General features: G+C 36.9%; 1 protein-coding gene across 4 annotated transcripts in view; it reads left to right on the top strand.

Moving 5' to 3' along the window:
• The window catches only part of HIBCH (3-hydroxyisobutyryl-CoA hydrolase), a 97481-nt gene that overhangs the window by 48374 nt on the left and 26532 nt on the right, over positions 1-22575 (top strand). For all 4 annotated transcript variants that reach the window (XM_087435489.1, XM_004426735.3, XM_087435488.1 and 1 more), the window contains exons 7-8: positions 13728-13806; positions 22246-22391. In XM_087435489.1, the coding sequence (XP_087291615.1) occupies positions 13728-13806; positions 22246-22391 (225 nt within the window). The remainder of the gene's footprint in view (positions 1-13727; positions 13807-22245; positions 22392-22575) is intronic.

Below are 22575 nucleotides of genomic sequence, written 5' to 3'. Positions count from 1 at the left end.
ATTGACTGCTGAACTTTTTCCAAGTTGTGGATGGATATCTTCTTTTTCTTGATAGAGAGGGGTGGGTTTCCCTCCTCCCCCCATGGGATTGTCTCTACCTAGATTTCCTTGTGTCTTATTAGGGGAGCGTTAGGATTGCTTTTAGTTGCAGAATTTCTCATAGTAAATTTTTAGGGTCATTTAATTTCTAAGTTAGTCTGTCTTATTAGGTGAAGCCCTTTATTCTCCAGCCTTCTCTACTCTTTTCCCTCTGACTTTTAGCCCAGGGATATCTAAGTACAGAATTGGAATTGCTTCCATTTCCTTATCAGGAACTTGGCTTCACTGCCCGCCCCCCGACCCACTCATCCCCCTTAAGATACTGAGTTCTGCAAAATAGAACTGTGACTTTCTAGGAATATGGGTATTCTTGGCAACTTTCACAGACTTGCAGATTCTCAGATCTTCAGGGAGTTCTCCTTTTTCTAGGCCATTTCCTGTGGTCGTATTGGCCAGAATTTTGGTTCATTTTGTTTTTAACTGTGAAAGCACCCTAGGTTCTCAGTCAATTGGCAGCACCTCTCCCCTGTGCCAATCTCACCCTGCCTCCATTCCATCCCCACCTTGTGGGGTTGGGTGATTTGTGGTCTAGAGGGCTCTGTTCCTTATTGAGGCAGATTATTTCACAGAGAAGAAAGTGGGAGGGGATCTCCTCTTGCCCATAAAATGAGCTCGTTCCCCTAAGGATATATGGACTCATGAGGTTTAAGACTAATTAGAGGTTCATTAGGATTTTAGCCATTATTTGAGATTGTTCTCAGGTGTTTTACCCAACCAGCAAAACTTACTGGATGTCTGCTATGTGCTTGATACTGGTTAGGCTCTGGGGATAAATTAGTAAACAAAGCAGCAAGTAGGTTTCTTTCTTCATAGAGCTTACTTTCTAGAGAGGCAGGTACAGGGTGGTCTGAAAATAATAAAAGAGTACCAGCCTCAACTGTGTGTGAATATGTGTGTAGTTTAGTGTTGTGAGTCGTGTGGGGAAAGCATCTTGGACAAAGTTATATTTAAGCTGAGACTTAAAGAAAGAGGAATCAGCCAGAGAAGAACAAGTTGGGAGTAGTGGAGGAATGCAGTATGGTTGGTGCAAGTTTGTAAGGAGTTGATGCAGTGTAGAAGGATAGTGTGCAAATGAGAAGATAATAGCATATGTGAAAATGAGATGAGGAGAGAATGCATATTTGGGGAAGGTTCACTGTGCCTAGATTTTGGAGTATGAAGGAGATAGTGGTTAAATTCTGAGGCCAGAGAGGTAAGCAAGAAGCCAGATCAGTAGTTTATCCTGAGATAAATAGAACGCTTTAAGTGCTTTTAGCCGAGGACATGATTTGAACAGATTTGCATTTTAGAACGATAACTCTCTTGTGGGAAGAACAGATTGGAAGGGGTTAGGATTGGAGGTAAAGAGGTTATTTAGGAAACTATTGCAGGGATCCAGGTGAGAGATTATGGCGATTTTGAGCTAGGGCAGAGATAATGAATGGGGCAGAAAATTAGATAGACTTAAGGGAGATATTTAGGAGGAGACTTGGTGGAATGTGTTGGTGGATTGAATATGAGGGATGAGGGGAGAAAGGCAAGGATGACTTCCAGGTTTCTAGACTGGCAGTATAATGGATGGTGGACTGTTTACTAAGATTTGAGAAGAAGAGTGGCTGGGGGGTGGGTTGGAGAGGGTGAAGAGAGAGAGCTTAATTTGGGGCTTGTTAAGTGTGAAATGCCTGTGGGTTATCCATGTGGGAGTGTTTTGTCTGAATAAAAGTGCTTTATCTGTTATGCAGGTCTGAAACTCAGGGTGCTGTCTGGGCAAGAAGTATAGCTTTGGGACTCATGTAGGCACAGTATGCTCTACAGTGTGTGCTTCTATAACGTGAATTAGCTCATAAGTGGTTGATAAATGGAAAAATGATGTTAGGATAATGCAAAAGTTGTATTGGTTCATATGCAGTTTTTTTCTAGGCAAGGGGAGGTAGGATAGTGGTAATAGATATATAATCATCAACTAGACAAGAAAAAAGTGCATAGCTCATGGTGTACTGTGAATAGAAATTCTCTTGTATTTTAAGAAAGTTAAAAAAAAAAAACCCAAACAACCACTCAAACAAATGCTGTTCCTGAAGTGACCTCCACTATAAGGTGAACCCCCAACTCTTGGCACTTGGGTGTTTAATGGCAGCCCCCCTGGCTCATAGCTGCCCTTCTGCCTGCTTTGTCTCAGCACCTGCCAGCACCTGCTCTAATTAAAGTATTACCATTCTTTCCACTTTATTTTTGTGCATTTTAAATATCTGCTCTGACATTCTTTGTTCATACTGAGCTGCCTAACTTGCTGGTCTAAATCAGGTACCTGGACTATTTATAGTTTTAATTACCACTCAAATTACAAAGTTACATAGGTTTTGAGCAAAACTGCAAAACTCTGTTTTTCCTATAAGCTCTGTGCAGTTTTGTAGAATCTGAGGATTTTTCCAGAAACTCATTATGTTATAGCAGAGATGCCTTATATTGAAAATTTGTCAGTAGAAAAGATTATGCAAGGAAATGTTGTAACCGAGCAAGGGCTTCTTCTGCTTGCCACAACCCTGAAGCCAGTCAATTGCAAGATGAGTTAGTGGTTTAGAATGGGATTTTTTCAGTTAGTCAGCACAATTGGAAGATAGTGGACTCATGTGCCAAAGATAATCTTAAACAAGCACAAAGTTTAAGCAGTTATATAGGGCTAGGGGGCTATGAAGGAAGGGCTCAGGGATGTTGGCCATCTGGCATTGGTGACTGGAGACGCCACACCAGGTCTTTCAGTTGTCTTCGATGGTGGATGCCAGCATAGATGTTCTTCTCTAAGGCGGTCGTCATAGTCCTAAGAAACTCACAAGAACACAGTTATCATCTGTCACTAAAGGGATGTACATGTGTCAGCCCGGATTATAAAATCTACAGAGCGTGCTTATTCATCACCTAGACTACGTGTAAGTTAAAACATATACAGTGTGAGTGAGTGAGTGAGTCAGAGGTCATTCTGAGTTACAATATGTCTTCCCTCATGTCAGCCTTGTCCTAGACTGGTATCAATGTGACAGAAATAGAGTGACAACCAAAAGAAGTCCAGAGTGGAATCCTAAATCCCTATGTTTATTGGCCAGGGGCAGAACAAGGAGCCTATAAAAGACACTGGAAAAAAAGGGTCCCAGAAGATAGGAGGCAAACCAGAAGAGTAGATGTGCCGTGCGCACCTTCGGGTTGGCTTCTGTGCCCTAGAAATCTTTGACAATTTCTTTGCTTTGTGGTCAAGAATGTATTCCAGGTTCATCTTGTACGTTTCATTTCCCAGACCTAAAATCAGCTGTTTCTTCAAGGCAGCCCTGGTTACTTTTAGTAGGAAATGGTGATTAGCAGTCACAGTCTGGGCACTAGTTAAGTTAGTAATTGTTTTTAGTCATTTTCAGCGAAGAGAACTAAGAATAGGTATTTTGTTTTTAAGAGAAAATAGATCCTGAGTTCAATACTTCATTTTCAAAGTTAGATTTTTACTTCTTTAATATTTCTGTCTTTTTTCTCTTATGTATGTTGAAAATCTTGTTTTTTAAATAACATTAACATTGTTACAAGTTTGCTTTGTCCTAATGTGTATAATAGTTTTAGAATAATAATACCAATATTATTACTAAGAATAAAGTCACTTGCAATAATCATTTTCTTTGCCCTATATTAAATTTTTTTAGTGCCTTAGCTTTTTCATATTTTTCCAGAGTATTCTACTGCATTCTCATAGAAACAACTCTTTATTTTTATACTCATGTCTGTTTACAATTAATAATATTTGAAGTACATACTTAACCATAATAAGTACAACTGGCATAAACAGTTTGGAAATAAATATGACTGACATTTGGTAAACTCTGGACTCAACAGATCAGAGAGGTATGCAGGTGTATGAAAAAGTAAGTGGAACTTTCAGAATGCTAGTTAATATGGACATTAGTTAATATGTTTTGCAGAGTTAATGGAAATCCTTGGTAAATCAGAGGTCAATTAGGAGTACTCCTGTTATAATAACCATTCTTGAGTATATGCTATAAGACAGTGGTTTCTTAGAACTTCTTTTTTTAAACTTCTATTAAATATATAGATATTTAAATATAATATGCAATATGTTATATGTTATAGTCTGGTGACACCTGTATATATATAATTCATGAATAAATATGCATATATTGGGAGAATGTGCTCATTTAGGTAAAAACCTTGAGGATGAATCTAGGAGGTATGTATTTTTAAGTTATTTCAAATTTATGTCTTTTTTTTTTTTTTTTTTTTGGTGAGGAAGATTGGGCCTGAGCTAACATCTGTGCCAGTCTTCCTCTATTTTATATGTGGGACACATGCCACAGCATGACTTGGTGAGTGGCGCATAGGTCTGGGCTCGGGATCCAAACCCACCAACCCCAGGCTGCAGAAGTGGAGTGTGCAAACTTAACCACTATGCTACTAGGCTGGCCCCACAAATTTATGTTTTAATGTGTGATGTAACAGAATTTATATCTCTACTCCCTGGCTTTTTTTAAATTGAGATATAATTGACATATAACGTATTAGTTTTAGGTGTACAACATAATGATTTGATATATGTATATATTGCAAAATGATTACCACAATAAGTTAACATCCATCACCACACATAGTTAGCAGTTTTTTTTCTTGTAATGATAACTTTTAAGATTTACTCTAGTAGCAATTTTCAAGTATCTCCCTGGCTTTTTTTATTTACGGTAAAACTATACCTCCAAGAATGGTGGACTGTTAATACAAAAATAAATATTTCTACTTCGGTTATTTGTTTCTGTTGAATATAATTTTCTTCCAAAAGTAACGTGAATTTTGTGCATCCAAAGCAGGGTAAAAAAATGTGTTTGCTGCTGATCTCTGTATATTAGTCTATTAAAATACATTAATATTATATAATCAGTATATTAATAGCTATTAATATGCAGTATTAGCCTATTAATATTAATGTGAGAAGCATAATAAAGTCTGTTTTTACTGTGGACCCTGCTGATCAGACTGCTAATCTAATGCATGTGGTGCCAGAGATACATTATAAAACTTATTTTATAGTTATAATATTAACTTTTATACCATAGTGAGATAATGTATGATGAAAAATCTATTTGAATTTCTAACAAAAATATATACCTATTTCAAAGCACCCTTTGTAATCCTGAATGATGGTGAGAGAAGACTCACACATTCGCTGATACTGTGGTGCAGTATTCATTCTGGGCAGGAGCTTGCTCATTCTCTCTAATTAGAATTTAAATACATGACTCTTTGTGTAAGCATTAGTCACATCATCCTATTGTGTGCCTTTCTGAGTTTGTTGTTTTCTTAACTGTGGTTGTTGGCTTTGTTTACTTTGGAACATTTACTTTTTATTTATTTTTAATTTTTGAAAACTTTTAATGGTGAAACAGTATCAAACTTACAGAAAAAATGCAAGAATAGTACAAAGAACTCCAATATATCCTTCATCTGTATTCCCTGTTATCATTTTCCACATTTGTTCTATCATTCTTTCTTCCTCTCTCCCGCATCTATCACATCTATCTATGAATAATTTTTTTCTGAACCATTTGAGAGAAAGTTGAAGACATGATGACCCTTTATTGCTAAACTCTTCAGTGTGTATTGCCTAAGAATGAGGACATCAAAATCAGGAAATTTAACACTGATACAGTACTATTATGTGGGACATTTCTTTTTCAAGCACCAAATTAAATTGTTTCACGTCTCCTTGTTTGTGTGTTGGGGGATTAATCTTGCTATTAATATAAATCATAGAGGGTGGCTGACTGTATCTTAAATTACCTTAGAATTATCAATTTAAAAAAATTAATGTTTTTTATCTAGAATATCTGGAAATATAAAAGTGAATGCTTATTTCTAGCTACTGATTCACGTATTTGCATTTTGAAGGATTTAATCATGCTTTTTAAGTAGTTATAATTAGATATTCTTTAAAAGCCTTAAATAAAGCTGTGCCAGCTTTTTTCTCCTATTGAACAGTCTGAAAATTCATCTAGCTATGTTGCTTAATTAAAAAGAAAGTCTTAGATTGCCTAAGTTTTGCCTTAGGCGATGCTGAAATTTAAATACGTTGTCATTCTTGTGACAGAGTATGAGTTTAACTACATTCATATATTCTATTTTTGTTCAGTTATTTATGCTTACCCATATTAGCATTCTTAATAGTAGATTATAGATATGGATCAAATTCATTTTACTTTATCTGCACAATATCAGCACAGTACTGCAATGATGATTGTTTAATAATAATCCAAGTAAAAACAAAGGATGTCAGAGTCCTTGAGACACCATAAAATATAAGGCACAGAGGGTTAAATGTAAAAGAATAGAAAAAGATGCCAACACTAACTAAAAGAAAGCTGGTATAGCTATTTTAATATCAAATGAAGGTACATTTTGTGGCAAAAACTTTTACTTGATATAGAAGGACCTTTCATAGTTATAAAATGGTTAGATATAACAAATCTAAATTTATATGTCCTCTGAATCTGTTTTTATTGTGTATTGTTTCTCTTTGGTTTTAGTCATGTGGTCTTTTCTTATATGTTGGATAATTTGTAATCGAATGCTAGTTATTTCTAATCGAGTTGTTTCTACTTGAGTATTATTTGAGCCCTAAGATGACATTATCTTCCTCCAAGGAAGATGTACTTCTGTTTCTAGTAGGTGTCTAGACTAAGGGCACTAGTAATCTCAGATCATCTCTATCCAGTCAAGAATAGGAGGATTTGAAGCAAAGCTTCACTCTGAGTGAGGGCTGGGCTGAATCCAGGCCACTCTAACTCCAAGGTTGTAGCATTTAGGGGCCCGATTTGGCAAGCTCTAAATTCCGATTTTTGTTTAATTGGTTGAAAACTCTGTTCGGCTTTTCGCCCTCTTAAAATCACTGAGGTCAGATTCTGAAAATAATTTTATTGACTGTAGTCAGCTGTAGAAAGATATTTTATAAATACTTGTCTAAAACTCTCAGTTTATAAGTGAATATGAAGCTGAACTGAATTACTCGATGAGTTCCATAGCATACAGTATGACACTAGTACTAAAACAGAAACCATGGGAACAAACTTCTTCCTATGTGAAATAACTCTACTGGTGTGATATTTTCAAACATTTAAGTGTTTTGTCTCTCAAAAAAGTGGAAGCCCTAAAAAGGGAGATAGACAAAACCACAATCCTAGGAGAAGATTTGAACATACTTCTTTCAGTAACAGGTGGAACAGAGACATACTCAGTATATGTACATATATACATATACATATATGCACATGATTTAAACATTGTCCAGTAAACTTTATCCAGTTAACATGTATTCAGTAACTGCAGATTTCATTCTCATTTTATGTGTGCATAGAACATTTTCCAAAATTTTCCATAGAATTAGTCTCGACATATTTCAAAGGATTAATCTTACAGACTGTTCTCTGTCCCCAGTGGAATTGAGTTAGCCATCAATAGTAGAAAACTAGAAAATCCTGAATGTTTGGAATATATGCTTATGCTACACCTTGAGTATAGGGAAGGATTACTTAAATAGTACACTAATGTACCATAAACAAAAATAACAAATTAGACTGCATTAAAATTGAGAACTTCTATCCATTCCAAGATATCATTATGAGAGAGAAAAGAGAAAAGACAGACTGAAGAAAGGTATTTGGAATACATATGTCTGACAAAGGAATCATATCTAAAATGTATAAAGAATTTCTACCAATCCATAAGAAAATCAAATGGAAAAATGAGCAGTGGAGTAGAATAGACGTTTCCAGAGAGGCTATCCAGATAGCCAATAAACATGACAAAGCACTCAACTGCATTAATCTTCAAGGAAATGCAAATTGAAACCACAATGAAATATTAACATATACTCATTAGAATGGCTAAAATGTGAAAGACAATTTCAAGTATTGGTGAGGATGTGGGATAACAAAACTCATATATTGCTGGTGGAGTAGAAATTGATACTACTGCTTTGGAAAACTGTTGAATATTATCTTTTAAAGTTGATTGAATTAATACTCTTTGACCCAATAGTTTTATTCCCTGGTATATACCCAATCAAAATGTATGCACTTATGTACCAAAAGATATGTATAAGAATGGTCATTGACTCATTATTTGCAAAGCCCAAAGCTAGAAAAATCTAATTAGCCATTTACAGTAGAATGGATTAATAAGTTGTTCTTTATTCATCCAAAGGAATGCTATGCAATGAAAAAAAATTACTGTTACACACAACAACTTGAATGAATCTCACATAGTGTTGACTGAAAGAAGTCAGATAAAAAATAAGTACTCTATGATTCTGTTTACATCTAGATCAAAACCAGAAAAAATTAATCTTATTTTGTTAGAAGTCAGGATAGTAGTTACCTGAAGGATGGAGGGAGTAGTGACTGAAAGGGTGTATAAAGGTATTTCTGATAATTTTTATCTTATCTGGTGTGTTCATTTTGGGATAATTCACTGGATCTGTATACTTACTATTTGTTACTGTTTGTGTACTTTTGAATGTACATTATATGTCCATTAAGAAAGATTAAAAAAAAAGAAAAAAAAGCCAGTGTGGCTGGAGTGAAAGTGAGGAAGGCAGGGAATGTTAGACCATAAGATGAAGGAGATCAGATCAGGTAGGGCCTTATCAGCCATGATGAGGAGTTTTGGTAATATTTAATATGATGAGAAGTCAGTGGAGAACTTTGGGCAGGAAAATAACATGAACTGATTTACATTTAATAAGCTTACGTAGCTGCTGTGTAGAGGATGGATTGTGGCAAGAACAGAAGCAAGAGAGACTAGCCCAGGCAAGAGAAGATAGTGGCTTCACCTAGAAACGGTGGAGATGATGAAAAGTGGCCTAGTCCACGATGTATTTTGAAGTTAGAGCTGTCAAGACAGTTCATAGATTTAGATTTTGAGGTCAGAAAGAAAGAGGAGGATGCTGAGATTTTTGGCCTGAGCAGCTGGGTGAATCATGGTGCTATTTACTGAAATGGAAAAGACTGAGAGAGCAGCATGCTTAGGGAGAAATCAAGAGATTTACTTCTAATGTGTGAAGGTTGAGATACATATTAGACATTCCAGTGGAGATGTTAAATAGACAGCTAGGGATAAAGTCTAGAGAAATCAGAGATGGGAAATGATTTAAATCAGTAGTGTTATAGATAGCGCTTAAAATCCTGAGGCTCTTGGAAGAGATCACCTAGAGAGTGAATGTGGAAAGAACAGAGTACAGATGAAGTGGAGTAGAGGGATAACATCTCATCGTTGGGGCAGGCCAACATTTTGAAGTCGGGGAAGAGAAAGAGCTGCTAAAGAGATAGAGGAAAACTAGGAGAATATGGTGTCTCAAAGCCAAGTGAAGTTTCCTGAAGTAAGGAGTGAGCAACTCTGTCAAATGCTCCTGAGATATCCAGTTAGGTGAAAAATGAGGTTGACTACTGGGTTAGGTAGGATGCATAGAGAGTATTTGAGGAGAGTTAGGAATTGGAATAAAGTCTCGCATTTGGGGAATAAATCTATATAACCTTAGTTAATACAATAAAACTTGAAGACGTTGAAGCCTTTTCAGTCTAGTGAAGGAGTACCAGCTAAGATTAATGGTTAAGTAGAATATAACGGGAAGTTTTGGAAGTTTTGGTGGGGGGACCTTCTTACAAGCAACCTATAATGGTTTCTTTTATGTAAGGAACAAAAAGTAGATATGAATCTGCCACGAGGGTGCTACACCCCTTTCAACATGGATCACCATTTATCTTCTTATTATCTCTAAGTCAGTGGCTTGATAAAAGGCTTTTTAAATTGGCTCTGAATGGTACTTGTGTCAGTGGTCTTGTATTCTTTTTTTTTTTTTTTAATACTTTTTTTTTTTAAGTTTTTATTTATTTATTTATTTTTTCCCCCAAAGCCCCAGTAGATAGTTGTATGTCATAGTTGCACATCCTTCTAGTTGCTGTATGTGGGACGAGGCCTCATTGTGGCCGGAGAAGCCGTGTGTCGGTGCACGCCAGGGATCCGACCCTGGACCGCCAGCAGCGGAGTGCGCGCACTTAACCGCTAAGCCACGGGGCCGGCCCATTGGTCTTGTATTCTGAAAGCTTTTCATTAATAACTTCTTACTAAAATGTTGAAGCCTTTGATTTCATTCATTTTATCAGCCATCACTGAAACAAAATATAATACAAAATAAAAGTGTAACGCAAATAAAAATAAATAAAAAATAACTGAATCAGTGAATATAGGATCTGTAGTTTCTGCATGAAAGAATATGGGGCTTATAAATTTCTTTTTCCATTGAGTTCAGGAGGTAGAGAGGGCCCTCTGTAGAGAAGTTGGGCTGTTTGGTGGTTTTTTTTGCAAAGAAATGAGGGTTCCAGAAAGTAAAATGGGAATAGCTAGTCAGGGAGAGCAGTATTAGGGAAAAAAAAGCACAGAGCAGTGTTGGGATGAATATGTACTAGAGGCCAAAGGACTAAAGTGGCTCATATTGTGTGATGCTGAAGTATGACAGGATACAGATCTGGTTCTAATTGAAAATGTGGTGAAGAGACTTACCTTTTAATTGAAAAGAACAGAGACTTACTCCTACAGATCCAGAAAAGAAAATGGAGCAGTTATTAAACAAGTGCGGGCATCAAATGGGAATCCAAAGACAAAACCACAGCATCGCTTGTTTTCCTGAAAATTGGCCTGAAAGTGTGCGCTTAAGGCAAATTTAATTAGCGTATTTGTTGTTCTGCCTCTCAATCTCTGCTTTTTTTTTGTATGTTTGCTCTGTTCTCTGTGTTGTACAGGCTGCATGCAGCCTTCTCAGTTTTTTGGTTGTTACCTCATATAATTTCAGCTTTCTCTTGGCTGTTAGGTCTTCTGCTCAAATTTCACATTTAAGCTTCTTTGGCTGTCTCACAGCTGGCCACTGTGTTTTATTTTAAATACCTAATAGTGAGAATCTTGTCTAATGTGCTTTTCTTTCCCCTTTGCTCCCTGGGCCTTAGATTTCTGGTTAGCCTCAACTGTCTGCCTTTGGGTCTGGTGCCCATCCTTGGTTCAGCCACTGCTGGGGGAAGGGCGAAGTCTCTGGGCGGAACAGATTCTCATAAAGGGCGGTGATGGGACAGGCAGTGGCTTTCTCTATTCTGTCTTCCTCACTTTAAAATTATATGATTAATTGAAATTGTAAAGGCTTGGAATTTTGGAGGAACGGCACAAAGGTCCTGTGGCTAGAAGAATGAGCATGGGAAGAGTGGTGGGAGGTGAAGTCAGAGAGGTAGACTGGGCCATGTTAGGTAGGACCTTGCAGGCCATGGAATAGAGTTTGAAGTGTGTGTGTATCGCAGATAAATATCTACATTTGTTCAAATACATATTACAGATACATACGGAAAAAAATCTGAAAGGTTACATACTAAATTCATAATAGCCGTGTGTCTCTCGGGGGAGAGAGGTGAGACTAGGATTGGGTGGTTGTGGTCAGACTTTACCTTTTATATGTAAATATTTAATAAAGGGGAATATAGCCAAGTGCTGATTGTGGAATTCATAGCTAATTAAAAGAGGTAGGGGGCAATAACCAGAGGAGTATGGTTGAGGGAGCCAGCCCTTGTGGTCTAGTGGTTAAGATTCAGCGCTCTCACCACCGCAGCCTGGGTTCGTTTCCTGGTCAGGGAACCACACCACTTGTCTGTGGGTTGTCACACTGTAGCAGCTGTGTGTTGCTGTGATGCTGAAAGCTGTACCACCAGTATGTCAAATACCGGCAGGGTCACCCATGGTGGACAGGTTTCAGCAGAACTTCCAGACTAGACAGACTAGGAGGAATGATCTGGCCACTCACTTCTGAAAAAACTGGCCACAAAAACCCTGTGAAGAGCAGCGGAGCATATGGCTGATATAGCACCAGAAGGTGAAAGGATGGTGCAAAAAGACCGGGCAGGGTTCTGGTTCAGGTACACAGGGTTGCAAGGAGTTGGAATCAGCTTGATGGTACTAACAACAACAAATGTCAGGGTCAGTCAGTGAGGCCTGGATATCTTACCTGCTGTGCAGCCCCAAATGGAGGCAGCTCTTCTGAGCCCTAGGACTCAAAAGAACATAGTGTGAAAACTGAGAATCCAGTCCAACTCTCTCTTAGCAAGACATTCTTGAAGACTAATAACTTTGAGCTCCAACGTGAGAAACTAAAAGTGGAGAATAGAATGTGAGGCAAGGGTTCTTAAAATAATATAAGAAATTATTAATAAATTACTTATGTTTTATTTTTATTAAAATTTGTAAGATTTCATATAATCTTGAAGTATATATGATCTAATTTGGGTTAATATTATCAGTTGACTGTGTCCTAGTAGAATACCTATAGCAAGATGATATTGCCGGTACAGAGTGTCAGACATTGTGGATTTAGCTTATAAACGTTGACACCAAAGGATGTAGGTAGTGACTGAAGAATTTTATTCATTTCCATGTTTATTTCCACGGTCTTTTAAAATTTAAGCTTAGCATACAGTACATAAAATTTATAAGAAATTGCATGTGTTTTTGAGTATTTTCTTAGAAGCTTTCAAAGTTTCAGGAACTTTTAAATGGCTGAACTGAGTGTGAAAACACTTAAAGATTTGAGGAAATTGTAATGAAAAATTAGAATCAAATAGAAATGAGGCTCTTTCCATCTAGCTAACACTCATAGAACTCTTATTAAGTGCCTAACGTTGTTCCAAATACTTATATTTTAACTCTTTTAACTCTGTGATGTCAAAGAGAGAACACTGGTTAAAAAGGATTAAGAATGAGAAGAACTTAAACAGTCTAATAGAAGTTCTGAGTAATGTGAAAAGAATATATCATAGGAAATATATGTTATAATGTGAGCACTGACCTAAACTTGGATACTTTGTCGTCACATGGATACCTCTTATTTCATTTTATTCAAATATGTCTGTTTGTTCAAATATGTTTATTCAAAGATCACTGTTAAGTTTGCCCTTTTCAATGACATTCAACAAGTCAGAGAGAGAGGCTTTCAGCCAAATCTTTTTATTTTTAGAAAATAAAAATTATTATAGGTAATACTTGTTATTTCTAAAACTTGTGTTTAGTAACCAGTTTTTTTAAGAGTTATCTAGTTGGCCCCATTAAATGTATCTGAGAAAAATGATGTTGCTAATTTTATTTGATGAAATATATGAATAAATAAAATGCGTTAAAATTCTATTTAAAGCTACCAAAATTTGCTAGAATAGCTTGGTTGTGCTTTCTTGATGATTGATGCCCCTAAGAACAACACTCAGTGGTTCTGGGAAGAGTCAGTATTTTGTTATGCTGCAGCTAGTTTGGAATGAGAAGGAATTGGGGAAGAGGACATGAAGCATAACACAGAACACTGAATGAAAACGTCTTAGCTAAAACACATCTATTCCCGATCTCGGAGATACCCATATGTTTTTTGCCCAGTAAATTCTGAAATTGTGTGGTTTAGCATTTCCCTCCAATCTGTCTCCTGAAATAAATTCCTGTGGAATATAAAAATAATTTACTTGGTTTATAATGTTTGCGAGTGTATAATTTTATTTTTTTACAGTAATTTTAAACACGTTTTTGCCTTATTTCTCTAGGGAGTTGGTGTCTCAGTTCATGGGCAATTCCGAGTGGCCACTGAAAAGTCTCTTTTTGCAATGCCAGAAACAGCAATAGGTAAAAAACCCAAAATTTTTCATAATTACTTTGAAGAATCATCTTTTGATACATTTCAGATTACACTGTTGTTGGAATTGATAGAATCTTGTGTGTTACAGCAGTGAAATTTGTTTTAAAAAGAAATTAGAATAGGATGATATCTAGAAGTTTATATTAGCTCAATAATTGTATCTTAAAACTCAAAAGCAAGAATATTTAACTGGAGACACACTATAGTTAATTTTAGATAAAAGGGTATTAGGGGGAAATATGCTTGTGTTCAGATCTATGATCATTTTGAATTAATTTTTGTGGTGTGAGGTATGGATCAAAGGTATAGATCAAAGTTTATTAATTTTGCATATGGAGATACAATTGTTTCCACACCATTTTTTGCAAAAGCTATTGTTTCTCCATTGATTGCCTTTGCGTCTTTGTCTATGTGTGTTGATCTTGCTGCCAACACTACACTGTGTTGATTACTGTTGCTTTATAGTAAGTCTTGAAATGAAGTAGTGATAATCTTCCAATTTTGATCTTTTTTTCCCCCAAGTTGTCTTGGCTATACAGATCTTTTGTATTTCTATATAAATTTTAGAGAGAGTTTGTCAATTTCAATAAAAATGCCTGCTAGGATCTTGATTTGGATTGACGAGAATCTATCAATTTAGGGAGAATTGACATCTTAACAATATTGAGTCTTCAGACCTGTGAGCAAGTTATGTCGCTCCATTTATTTAGGTCTTTAATTTCTTTAAGCCAACTTTTATAGTTTTCAGGGTATAGGTCTTGCACATCCTTTGTCAGATTTATCCTTAAGTATTTCATATTATTCGATGCTATTGTAAATGATATTTAAAAAAAATTCAGTTCTGATTTTTAGTTACCAGTTGTTTTGTGCCGGTTTTAGCCTATTGATAGTAATGCTATTGGCTAGAGATGCCTGGGGACACTCACCTGGGCCCCTGTGAGCTTCCCACAGACATCTTCCCTTTCTAAACCAACGTTACAACTGGACTTACCTTTTTAGTTCTTATGTTATGATTGCAAGAGGCCCTTCAGCAATAGCCATTAGGAAACTTTGAAGAAAAAAAAGAGTTTATTGCTTACAAGCCCTGGAGCATATAAGCCACACAGTGGGGTCATGGGTAGAGAGAGTGCAGTTGAGCATGGGCCTGGGGTTCTACTTTTATTGGGGTCAGAGAGTGGGAGTCTAGAGTTTCACAGGCTCACTCTTTTTTTTTTTTTTTTAATTTTTTGTTTATTGCAGTAACATTGGTTTATAACATTGTAAAAATTTCAGGTGTACATCATTGTACTTCTATTTCTGCATAGATTACATCATGTTCACCACCAAAATACTAATTACAACCCATCACCACACACATTTACCGAATTATCCCTTTCACCCTCCTCCCTCCCCCCTTCCCCTCTGGTAACCACCAATTAAAACACCAATTTGCAAAGGTACATGCACCCCTGTGTTCATTGCAGCGTTATTCACAATAGCCAAGACTTGGAAGCAACCTAAGTGCCCATCAAGGGACGAATGGATAAAGAAGATGTGGTATATATACACAATGGAATACTACTCAGCCATAAGAAACGATGAAATCCAGCCATTTGTGACAACGTGGATGGACATTGAGGGTATAATGCAAAGTGAAATAAGTCAGAGGGAGAAGGTCAAATACCGTACGATTTCCTTCATTAAGTAGTAGATAATAACAACAATAAACAAACACATAGGCACAGGCTCACTCTTTATTGGTGAATTTAAAACATAAGAGCAGGAATTTAAAGCATGGAGAAGAGGAAAAAAAAGTAGCCCAAATGGTCAGTTACTGAAATCAACCAAGATCTCTATGACAAAGGAGCCTCAGCTGGGGGAGACTGGCTGGCCCTTTATCTAGTCCTGTGGCTGGCAATGTGCTTGAGATAGCCCTCTTTGAAGTGGATGCCTCTTTGAATTGGATGCCTCCATAATCAAAGCTTAAGTCATGCACGCACTTGCATTACAAAAAGAAAAGCCAACTGTCAGTCAGGCCTTACACTACATCAGTATATAGAAATACAGCCGATTTCTGTATTGACTTTGTATCCTGCAAACTCGCTAAATTTACTAGTTCTTGTAGATTTTTTTTTTGTAGATTGCGTTGGATTTTCTAAATAGGTAATTATGTCATTTGCAAATAAAGTCAGTTTTACTTTTTCCTTTCCAATCTGGATCCTTTTTTTTTCTTTTTCTTGCCTTTTTGCACTGGGTGGAACTTCCAATACAATGTTGAATAGAAATGTTGAGAGTAGACATTCTTGCCTTGTTCTTAATTTTAGAGGAAAACATTCAGTCCTTCACCGGTTAAGTACAATGTTATGTGTAGTATTTTTATAGGTGTCCTTTATCAGAATGAGGAAGGTTTTTTCTCTTCCTAGATTGCTGAGGGTTTTTGTTAGGAATGGATTTTGAATTTTGTCAAATTTTTTTCTGCATCTATTGAGATGATCATTGCCTTTTCTTTTTTAGTTTGTTAATGGTGAATTACTTTGATTGGTTTTTCAACATAAACTAACCCAGCATTGCTAGGATAAATCTCACTCTGGTATGATGTGTTATACTTTTTATATATTATTGGGTTTGGTATACTAAAATTTTATTTGGCACTTTTGTATCTGTGTTCATGAGGGATGTTGGTTTGTGGTTTTCTTGTAACATCCTTACTTCATTTTGGAAGGCAGCTGTGCTCACCACTATACCAGCAATGCCACTCCTTACTTCATTTTGGTATCAGGGTAACGCTGGCTTCATTTTCTGGAAGAGTTTGTGTAGAATTGGTATTTTTTTTTTTTTTCTATGTTTGGTAGAATTCACCAGTGAAGCCATTTGGGCTTGGAGTTTTCTTTGTGGAAAGGTTTTTAACTACAAATTCAAAGTCTTTAACAGATGTAGGGCTGTTCAAGTTATCTGTTTCTTCTTCACAACAAGTAATCTGTTTTTTCTTGTACAACCTTGGTAGCTTGGGTCTTTTAAGGAATTTTTCAATTTATTATCATAAAGTTCATAATTTTCCCTTATTTTAGTATCTCTAGAATCTGTAGTGATATCAGGCTCTCTCATTCTTGATATTAATAATTTGTGTCTTCTCTCTTTTTTCCGGATCAGTCTAATTAGAAGCTTATTGATTTTATTGATCTCAAAAAACAGTTTTTTGGTTTCATTTATTTTCTATTTTATTGATTTCTGCCCTGATCTTTATTACTTCCTTTCTTCTACTTAGGTTTTATCTCCTCTTTCTCTAGTCTCCTAAGGTGAAAGCTGAGGTCAGTGATTTAACACTTGGGTATAGGATTCTATTCTATTCTGATTTTTAAAATTTCAGTACTTTAAAGATGTTGCTATACTGTCTTCTCGTTTACATTGTTTCTCATGAGAAATCTCTCATCTTTCCTTTTCTTTGTTCCTCTGTAAGTGTCTTTTTATTTTCTCTGACTGCTCTTAAGATTTTCTACTGATCACTTGTTTTGGGCCATATGATTGTGATGTGCCTTGGTGTAGTTTTCTTCATGTTTCTTATGCTTGTGTTTATTGAGCTTAGGTTTAATTTGACATTATTTCTTCAAATATTTTCCTGTCCCCCTACTCCCTTTTCAGGAACTCTGTTTAAACTTATATTAGGCTCACTCATGCATTGTTCATTTTTTAGAATTTTCTTTTTTTCATTTTAGATAGTTTCTATTCCTGTGTCTTCAAGGTCACTAATCTTTTCTTTTGTAAAGTCTAATCTGCCCTTAATCCCATTCAGATATTTTTCAGTTTATACATTCATCTTAGTTTTCATGTACAAAAGTATCATTTGGATCTTTTTTTAAAAATCATTGTTGGGGGGCCGGCTCCGTGGCTTAGCGGTTAAGTGCGCGCGCTCTGATGCTGGCAGCCCGGGTTCGGATCCCGGGCGCGCCCCGAGGCACCACTTCTCCGTCCAACGCGAGGCCGAGTCCCACGTACAGCAACTAGAAGGATGTGAACCTATGACGTACAACTATCTACTGGGGCTTTGGGGGGAGAAAAATGAATAAATAAAAATCTTTAAAATCATTGTTGGGGAAGAGAGAGGACCCATTCCCTCCACCCTTTCCCTTAAAGTTCTTATGGCTGGCCAAATAATTAAAAGACAGGTTAGCGGGAGAAAATCAAATAAAATTTAATAACATGTATACATGGGAGAAACCAGGGAAACTGAGTTTCTTCACAAAATGGCCAAAGCCACCACCTTAAACATCATCTTCAGCTAAAGACAAAGGAGGTTTTTGGGAGTGGGGGGAGTCAGTTATGGGAGATTACCAGAAAAGCACAGTAAACAAGAGTAAGGTTATTATGCAGACTTAATGCCTCACCTTCTGCACTGATAAGTTTCTAGAGATGAGGTCATCCCCCCTCTTCCCAGTACAGAGAGGGAGGGAGATACCTTTACAAATGGAGATTTCCCTTATAAATGTAAATGTTTGTCTGGCAACTCTTTTCAGGGCCACCTAGAGAATGTGACCTGGGAGAGACAGAATTTTTGATAAGAGAGGCTTGGTGCATTTCCTATTGTAACATCTATTTTACATTATATTACAGCCATCATATGGTCATGGCTCCTTCCTGAAACAGGCCTTCTATGTTAAATTGTTTAGGCGGTTTGGGGGAGGTCAAATAGCCAAGGTAAAGAGACATATTTCAGGGTGGCCAATTTTGATCTTCCACATCATCTGTGTTTCTGCTTTCCTTTTTGAACATATAAGATATGTTTCTTATGACTGTGTTAATGTCCTTGTTTACTAATTCTTATGTTTGTGTTAGTTCTGGGTCAATTTTGATTGATTGTTTTATCACCTCATTATGGGTAATATTTTCCTGCTTTTTTAGATGCCTGGTAATTGTTGATTGACTTCTAGAAGTTGTAAACTTTACCTTGTTGGATGCTTTATATTTTTGTATTCTTATAAATATTCTTGAGCTTGCTTCTGGGATGAAGTCAAGTTACTTGGAAACAGTTTGATCCTTTCAAGTCTTTTAAATTTTTTTTTTAAATGCAGGATTGGAGCAGTGCTCAGGCTAGGACTAATTATTTTTTACTACTGAAGTGAGGCCCTTCTTTGTATTCTACTCCATGAATCATGAGTTTTCCTAGTCTGACTTGTGGGAACAGACACTACTTGCAGCCCTGTGTGGGGTCCCAGTACTGTTCTCTGTAATCCTTTCCTGTGGTTCTTTCCCTAGCCCCAGGTAGTTTCTTCGTATACATGTATTGATCAATACCAAGCTGAATACTTATAAGAGACCCTCTGCAGATCTCCACTTTTCTCTCTGTGCAGCTCTGTCCTCTGTGGTACTCTGTTCTGAGAATTCTAGCTGCCCTGGTCTCCCTGGACTCTTAGCTTCATTCCCTCAAATCAAGGACTATGCGGGGCCCAGAAATTCTCTCAAGGCATTAAGCTGGAGCTCTTGTAGGGTTTACCTCACTTGTTTTCAGGTATTCAGAGATCATTTTCCTCTATTGCCTGATGGTCCAGTATATTGAAAACTGTTATTTTGTATATTGAATCTGTTTTTATACTTGTTTCAGGTAGGAGGGTAAATCTGGTCCTATTACTCCATCTTGTCCAAAGCATAAGTCTCCTGGTTGGCTACTTTAGATTAGATAGTTAAAGAGGCTCTCCAAGGAGGTGTCCTTTAAGCTGAGATTTGAATGACAAGGAGGAGTAGTTTTATTAATATCTTAAAGCAGAATACTGTGGCATTAAGAAAAGTTAGTCCAAAGACCCTAAAGTAACAATGAACTTCACTTATTCAAGGAACCAAGTAGAGATAAGTGTCTGAATCAAGGGCAGGAGTGATACACTATGCTCTTGAAGAGGTGCATGGGGGTTCTTGAAGAGGTACACGGGGGCCTTTGGTGAAGAGCTTGGATTTAAACCTAAATATGATGGGAAAGTGTAGGGGAGTTTAAAGCAGGTAGTGGCATGATCTGGCTTATATTTTAATATCATCATTCTACCTGCTTTAAGAAAAATGGATGGGGGGGGTATAAGAGTTGTAGCAGGGAGACTTGTTAGAAGGTCATTACATTAATGTGGAGCTATGCCGTCTAATACGTAGCCATTAGCCACAGCTGGCTATTTAAATATTAAATAAATTTAAATAAAATAAATTCAGTTTCTCAGTCGCACCAGCCACATTTCAAGTGTTTAATAGCCACATATGGCTAGTGGTTTCCTTATTGGACAGCATAGATTATAGAACATTTTCATCATCACAGAAAATTCTATTGGATAGCACAAGTCTAGAGAAGAGAGGATTTTGCCATGGAGTAGTGTGGAGGTATAGAGTTGCAATAGAGTACATAGTTTTGAAAAATGTTTTGGAGTTCACAGGCTTGCAGATGTGATTAATCAGGAATGATTCTAAGATGTTTAGCTTGTGTTACTAGATGGATGAGACCAATTAGGGAAGGAGCAGTGTAGTTGGAGGAATGGGAATCAAGAGTTATGTTTTTGCCGTGTTATATCTGACTTGCTTATTATCCATGTGGTTATGTTTAGAATGCAGATCTAAGAGTTGGGTATTCAAGGGAAAAGGCATAACTAGTTATTTAGATTTGGGAGTGTATTAGTCTGTTAGGGCTGCCATAACAAAATACCACAGACTGGGTGGCTTAACCAACATTTATTTCTCACAGTTCTGGAGGCTGAAAGCTGACGACCAAGGTATTGGCAGGTTTGGTTTCACCTGAGGCCTCCCTCCTTGTCTTGTAGACAGCTGCCTTCTCGCTCTGTCCTCACATGGCCTTTCTTGTGTGTGTGTGTGCGGCTGGTGTCTCTTCCTCTTCCTATAAGGACACCAGTCATATTGAATTAGGCCCCTGCTCTTATAACCTCATTTAACCTTAATTACCTCTTCAGAGGCCTTATCTCCAAGTTGTCACATTGTGGGTTAGCACTTCAGCTTAAGAATTTTGGGGGACACAGTTCAGTCCAAAACAGAGACTAATCAGTATATAGAAGTTATCTAAAGCCATAAGAGCTAAGGAAATGTGTGTGTGGGGGGAGGAGGAAATAGCCTAAGATCAGGTCCAGGCACAGCAGCATGTAGAGGTCAAGCAAAGGAAGTGAAGCCAGCAAGGGGGACTGGTAGGAAGCAGCCATTGAGGCAGGGGGCAGAAAGAGCGAATGTGGTGCCCTGGGAAAGATGAGTGTTTCAGGATAGAGGGTGTTGTCACTTCGGCAGAGTGCTGCTGAGGTTCTGGGGCAGGTAGGCATGTAGAATGTTGGGGATGGTTGGGCACTTTGAAGACTTTGATAAAGGTATTGGTTGTAATGTAAAAAATATGGGGAGTCTTGGAAGAGTTTTAAGCAGTAGAATGCAAGACTCTGATTGAGGTTTGTATTAATAAAAAGATCACTCTGGCTGCTGTATGGAGAACCGTTTGGAGGAGGAATCAACAGGATGTAGTCACTGATGGGGGTTAAGGGGATGGTACGAGAGAAGGTGTCGAGGCTGGATGGTTGTACCATTTATTGGGGTGGGTGACATTAGAGGGGGATGATGGCAGTTGGGGGAGGTCATGAATTCAACTTTAGACCTATCTTGTTTGAGTTGCTAAGAGATATTTCTATTTATAATAGCATGCTGCTAATTCTTTTGATTCTAAAAGTAGAACTGGAAAGAATTTGAATTCTTGTGTTTTTATCTCAACTTCATTAAATGAAGCAGTCTTAGAATAGCTATGGATTATAAAACTAGAGGGTCTCAATTGTTTAAGGAGCTCTTAAATACCAGAAAGTAGTGTACTGGCAAGTATTTGCATATGTGCTATTTTCAGTTGTTACCTGTAGAGATAATAAGAGAATTTAAAAAATACTGGTGGTTAAGAAAAAAGTAAATGCAAGCAAGTGATTTTATAAGGTATAAACTTGTTCATTTAGTAGGACTAATGCTTATTGCATCACTTTAAATATCGTGAATATTAGATAATTTTCTATTTGGAAAATGCTTTAAATAATAATCAATTTTCACCTAATAGTCTTAGATTATATTTTTTCCTATGCTTATCATTTGGAAAGAAAATATTTTTTCCAGATTTGCCTATTTCAGAGATTCTTAAAAAGTAAATTAGTGGTGAGAAAATTTAGGTAATATTTATTGAGTACTTTTTATATACATTATGCCATCAAATACTTTAAAATGACTTCTATAGAAATGAGACATGAAAATTTTGAAAAGTACCCAAATTAAGTTAGCATAATTTATGGCAAATCTTTTGTGATATCGATTGCATTGTATAGTACTTAGTTTAATAATATTTCAATAGAGATTCAAACTCCAGAGAGAAATAGCTATCTGATCTAAAGTAAAGAGAATTACATTCATCTCTTTTATTTGAATCATTGTTATCTCTTTTTGTTATTCAATTACAGGACTATTCCCTGATGTGGGTGGAGGTTATTTCTTGCCACGACTTCAAGGAAAACTTGGTTACTTCCTTGCATTAACAGGATTCAGGCTGAAAGGAAGAGATGTGTACACAGCAGGAATTGCTACGCACTTTGTAGATTCTGAAAAGGTAATTACTTGGATGATTGCATTTTGTGTTGTTGGAATAACATATTGCACAGGGAGGCCTGTGAGTGGTTGAGATCACAGGCTTTGGGTAGACGTGAGTGTGAATCCTGGATCTACTGCTTAAAGCTGTGTGACCTTGGGGATGGTGCTTAAACTCTCCAGTCCTCATATACAAAATGGAGATG

This window comes from Ceratotherium simum, chromosome 9 (genome assembly GCF_057802395.1).
Source record: "Ceratotherium simum simum isolate JZ-2026a chromosome 9, ASM5780239v1, whole genome shotgun sequence".
Classification (NCBI taxonomy): Eukaryota; Metazoa; Chordata; class Mammalia; order Perissodactyla; family Rhinocerotidae; genus Ceratotherium; species Ceratotherium simum.
This window is presented reverse-complemented; position numbering and strand designations above follow the sequence as displayed.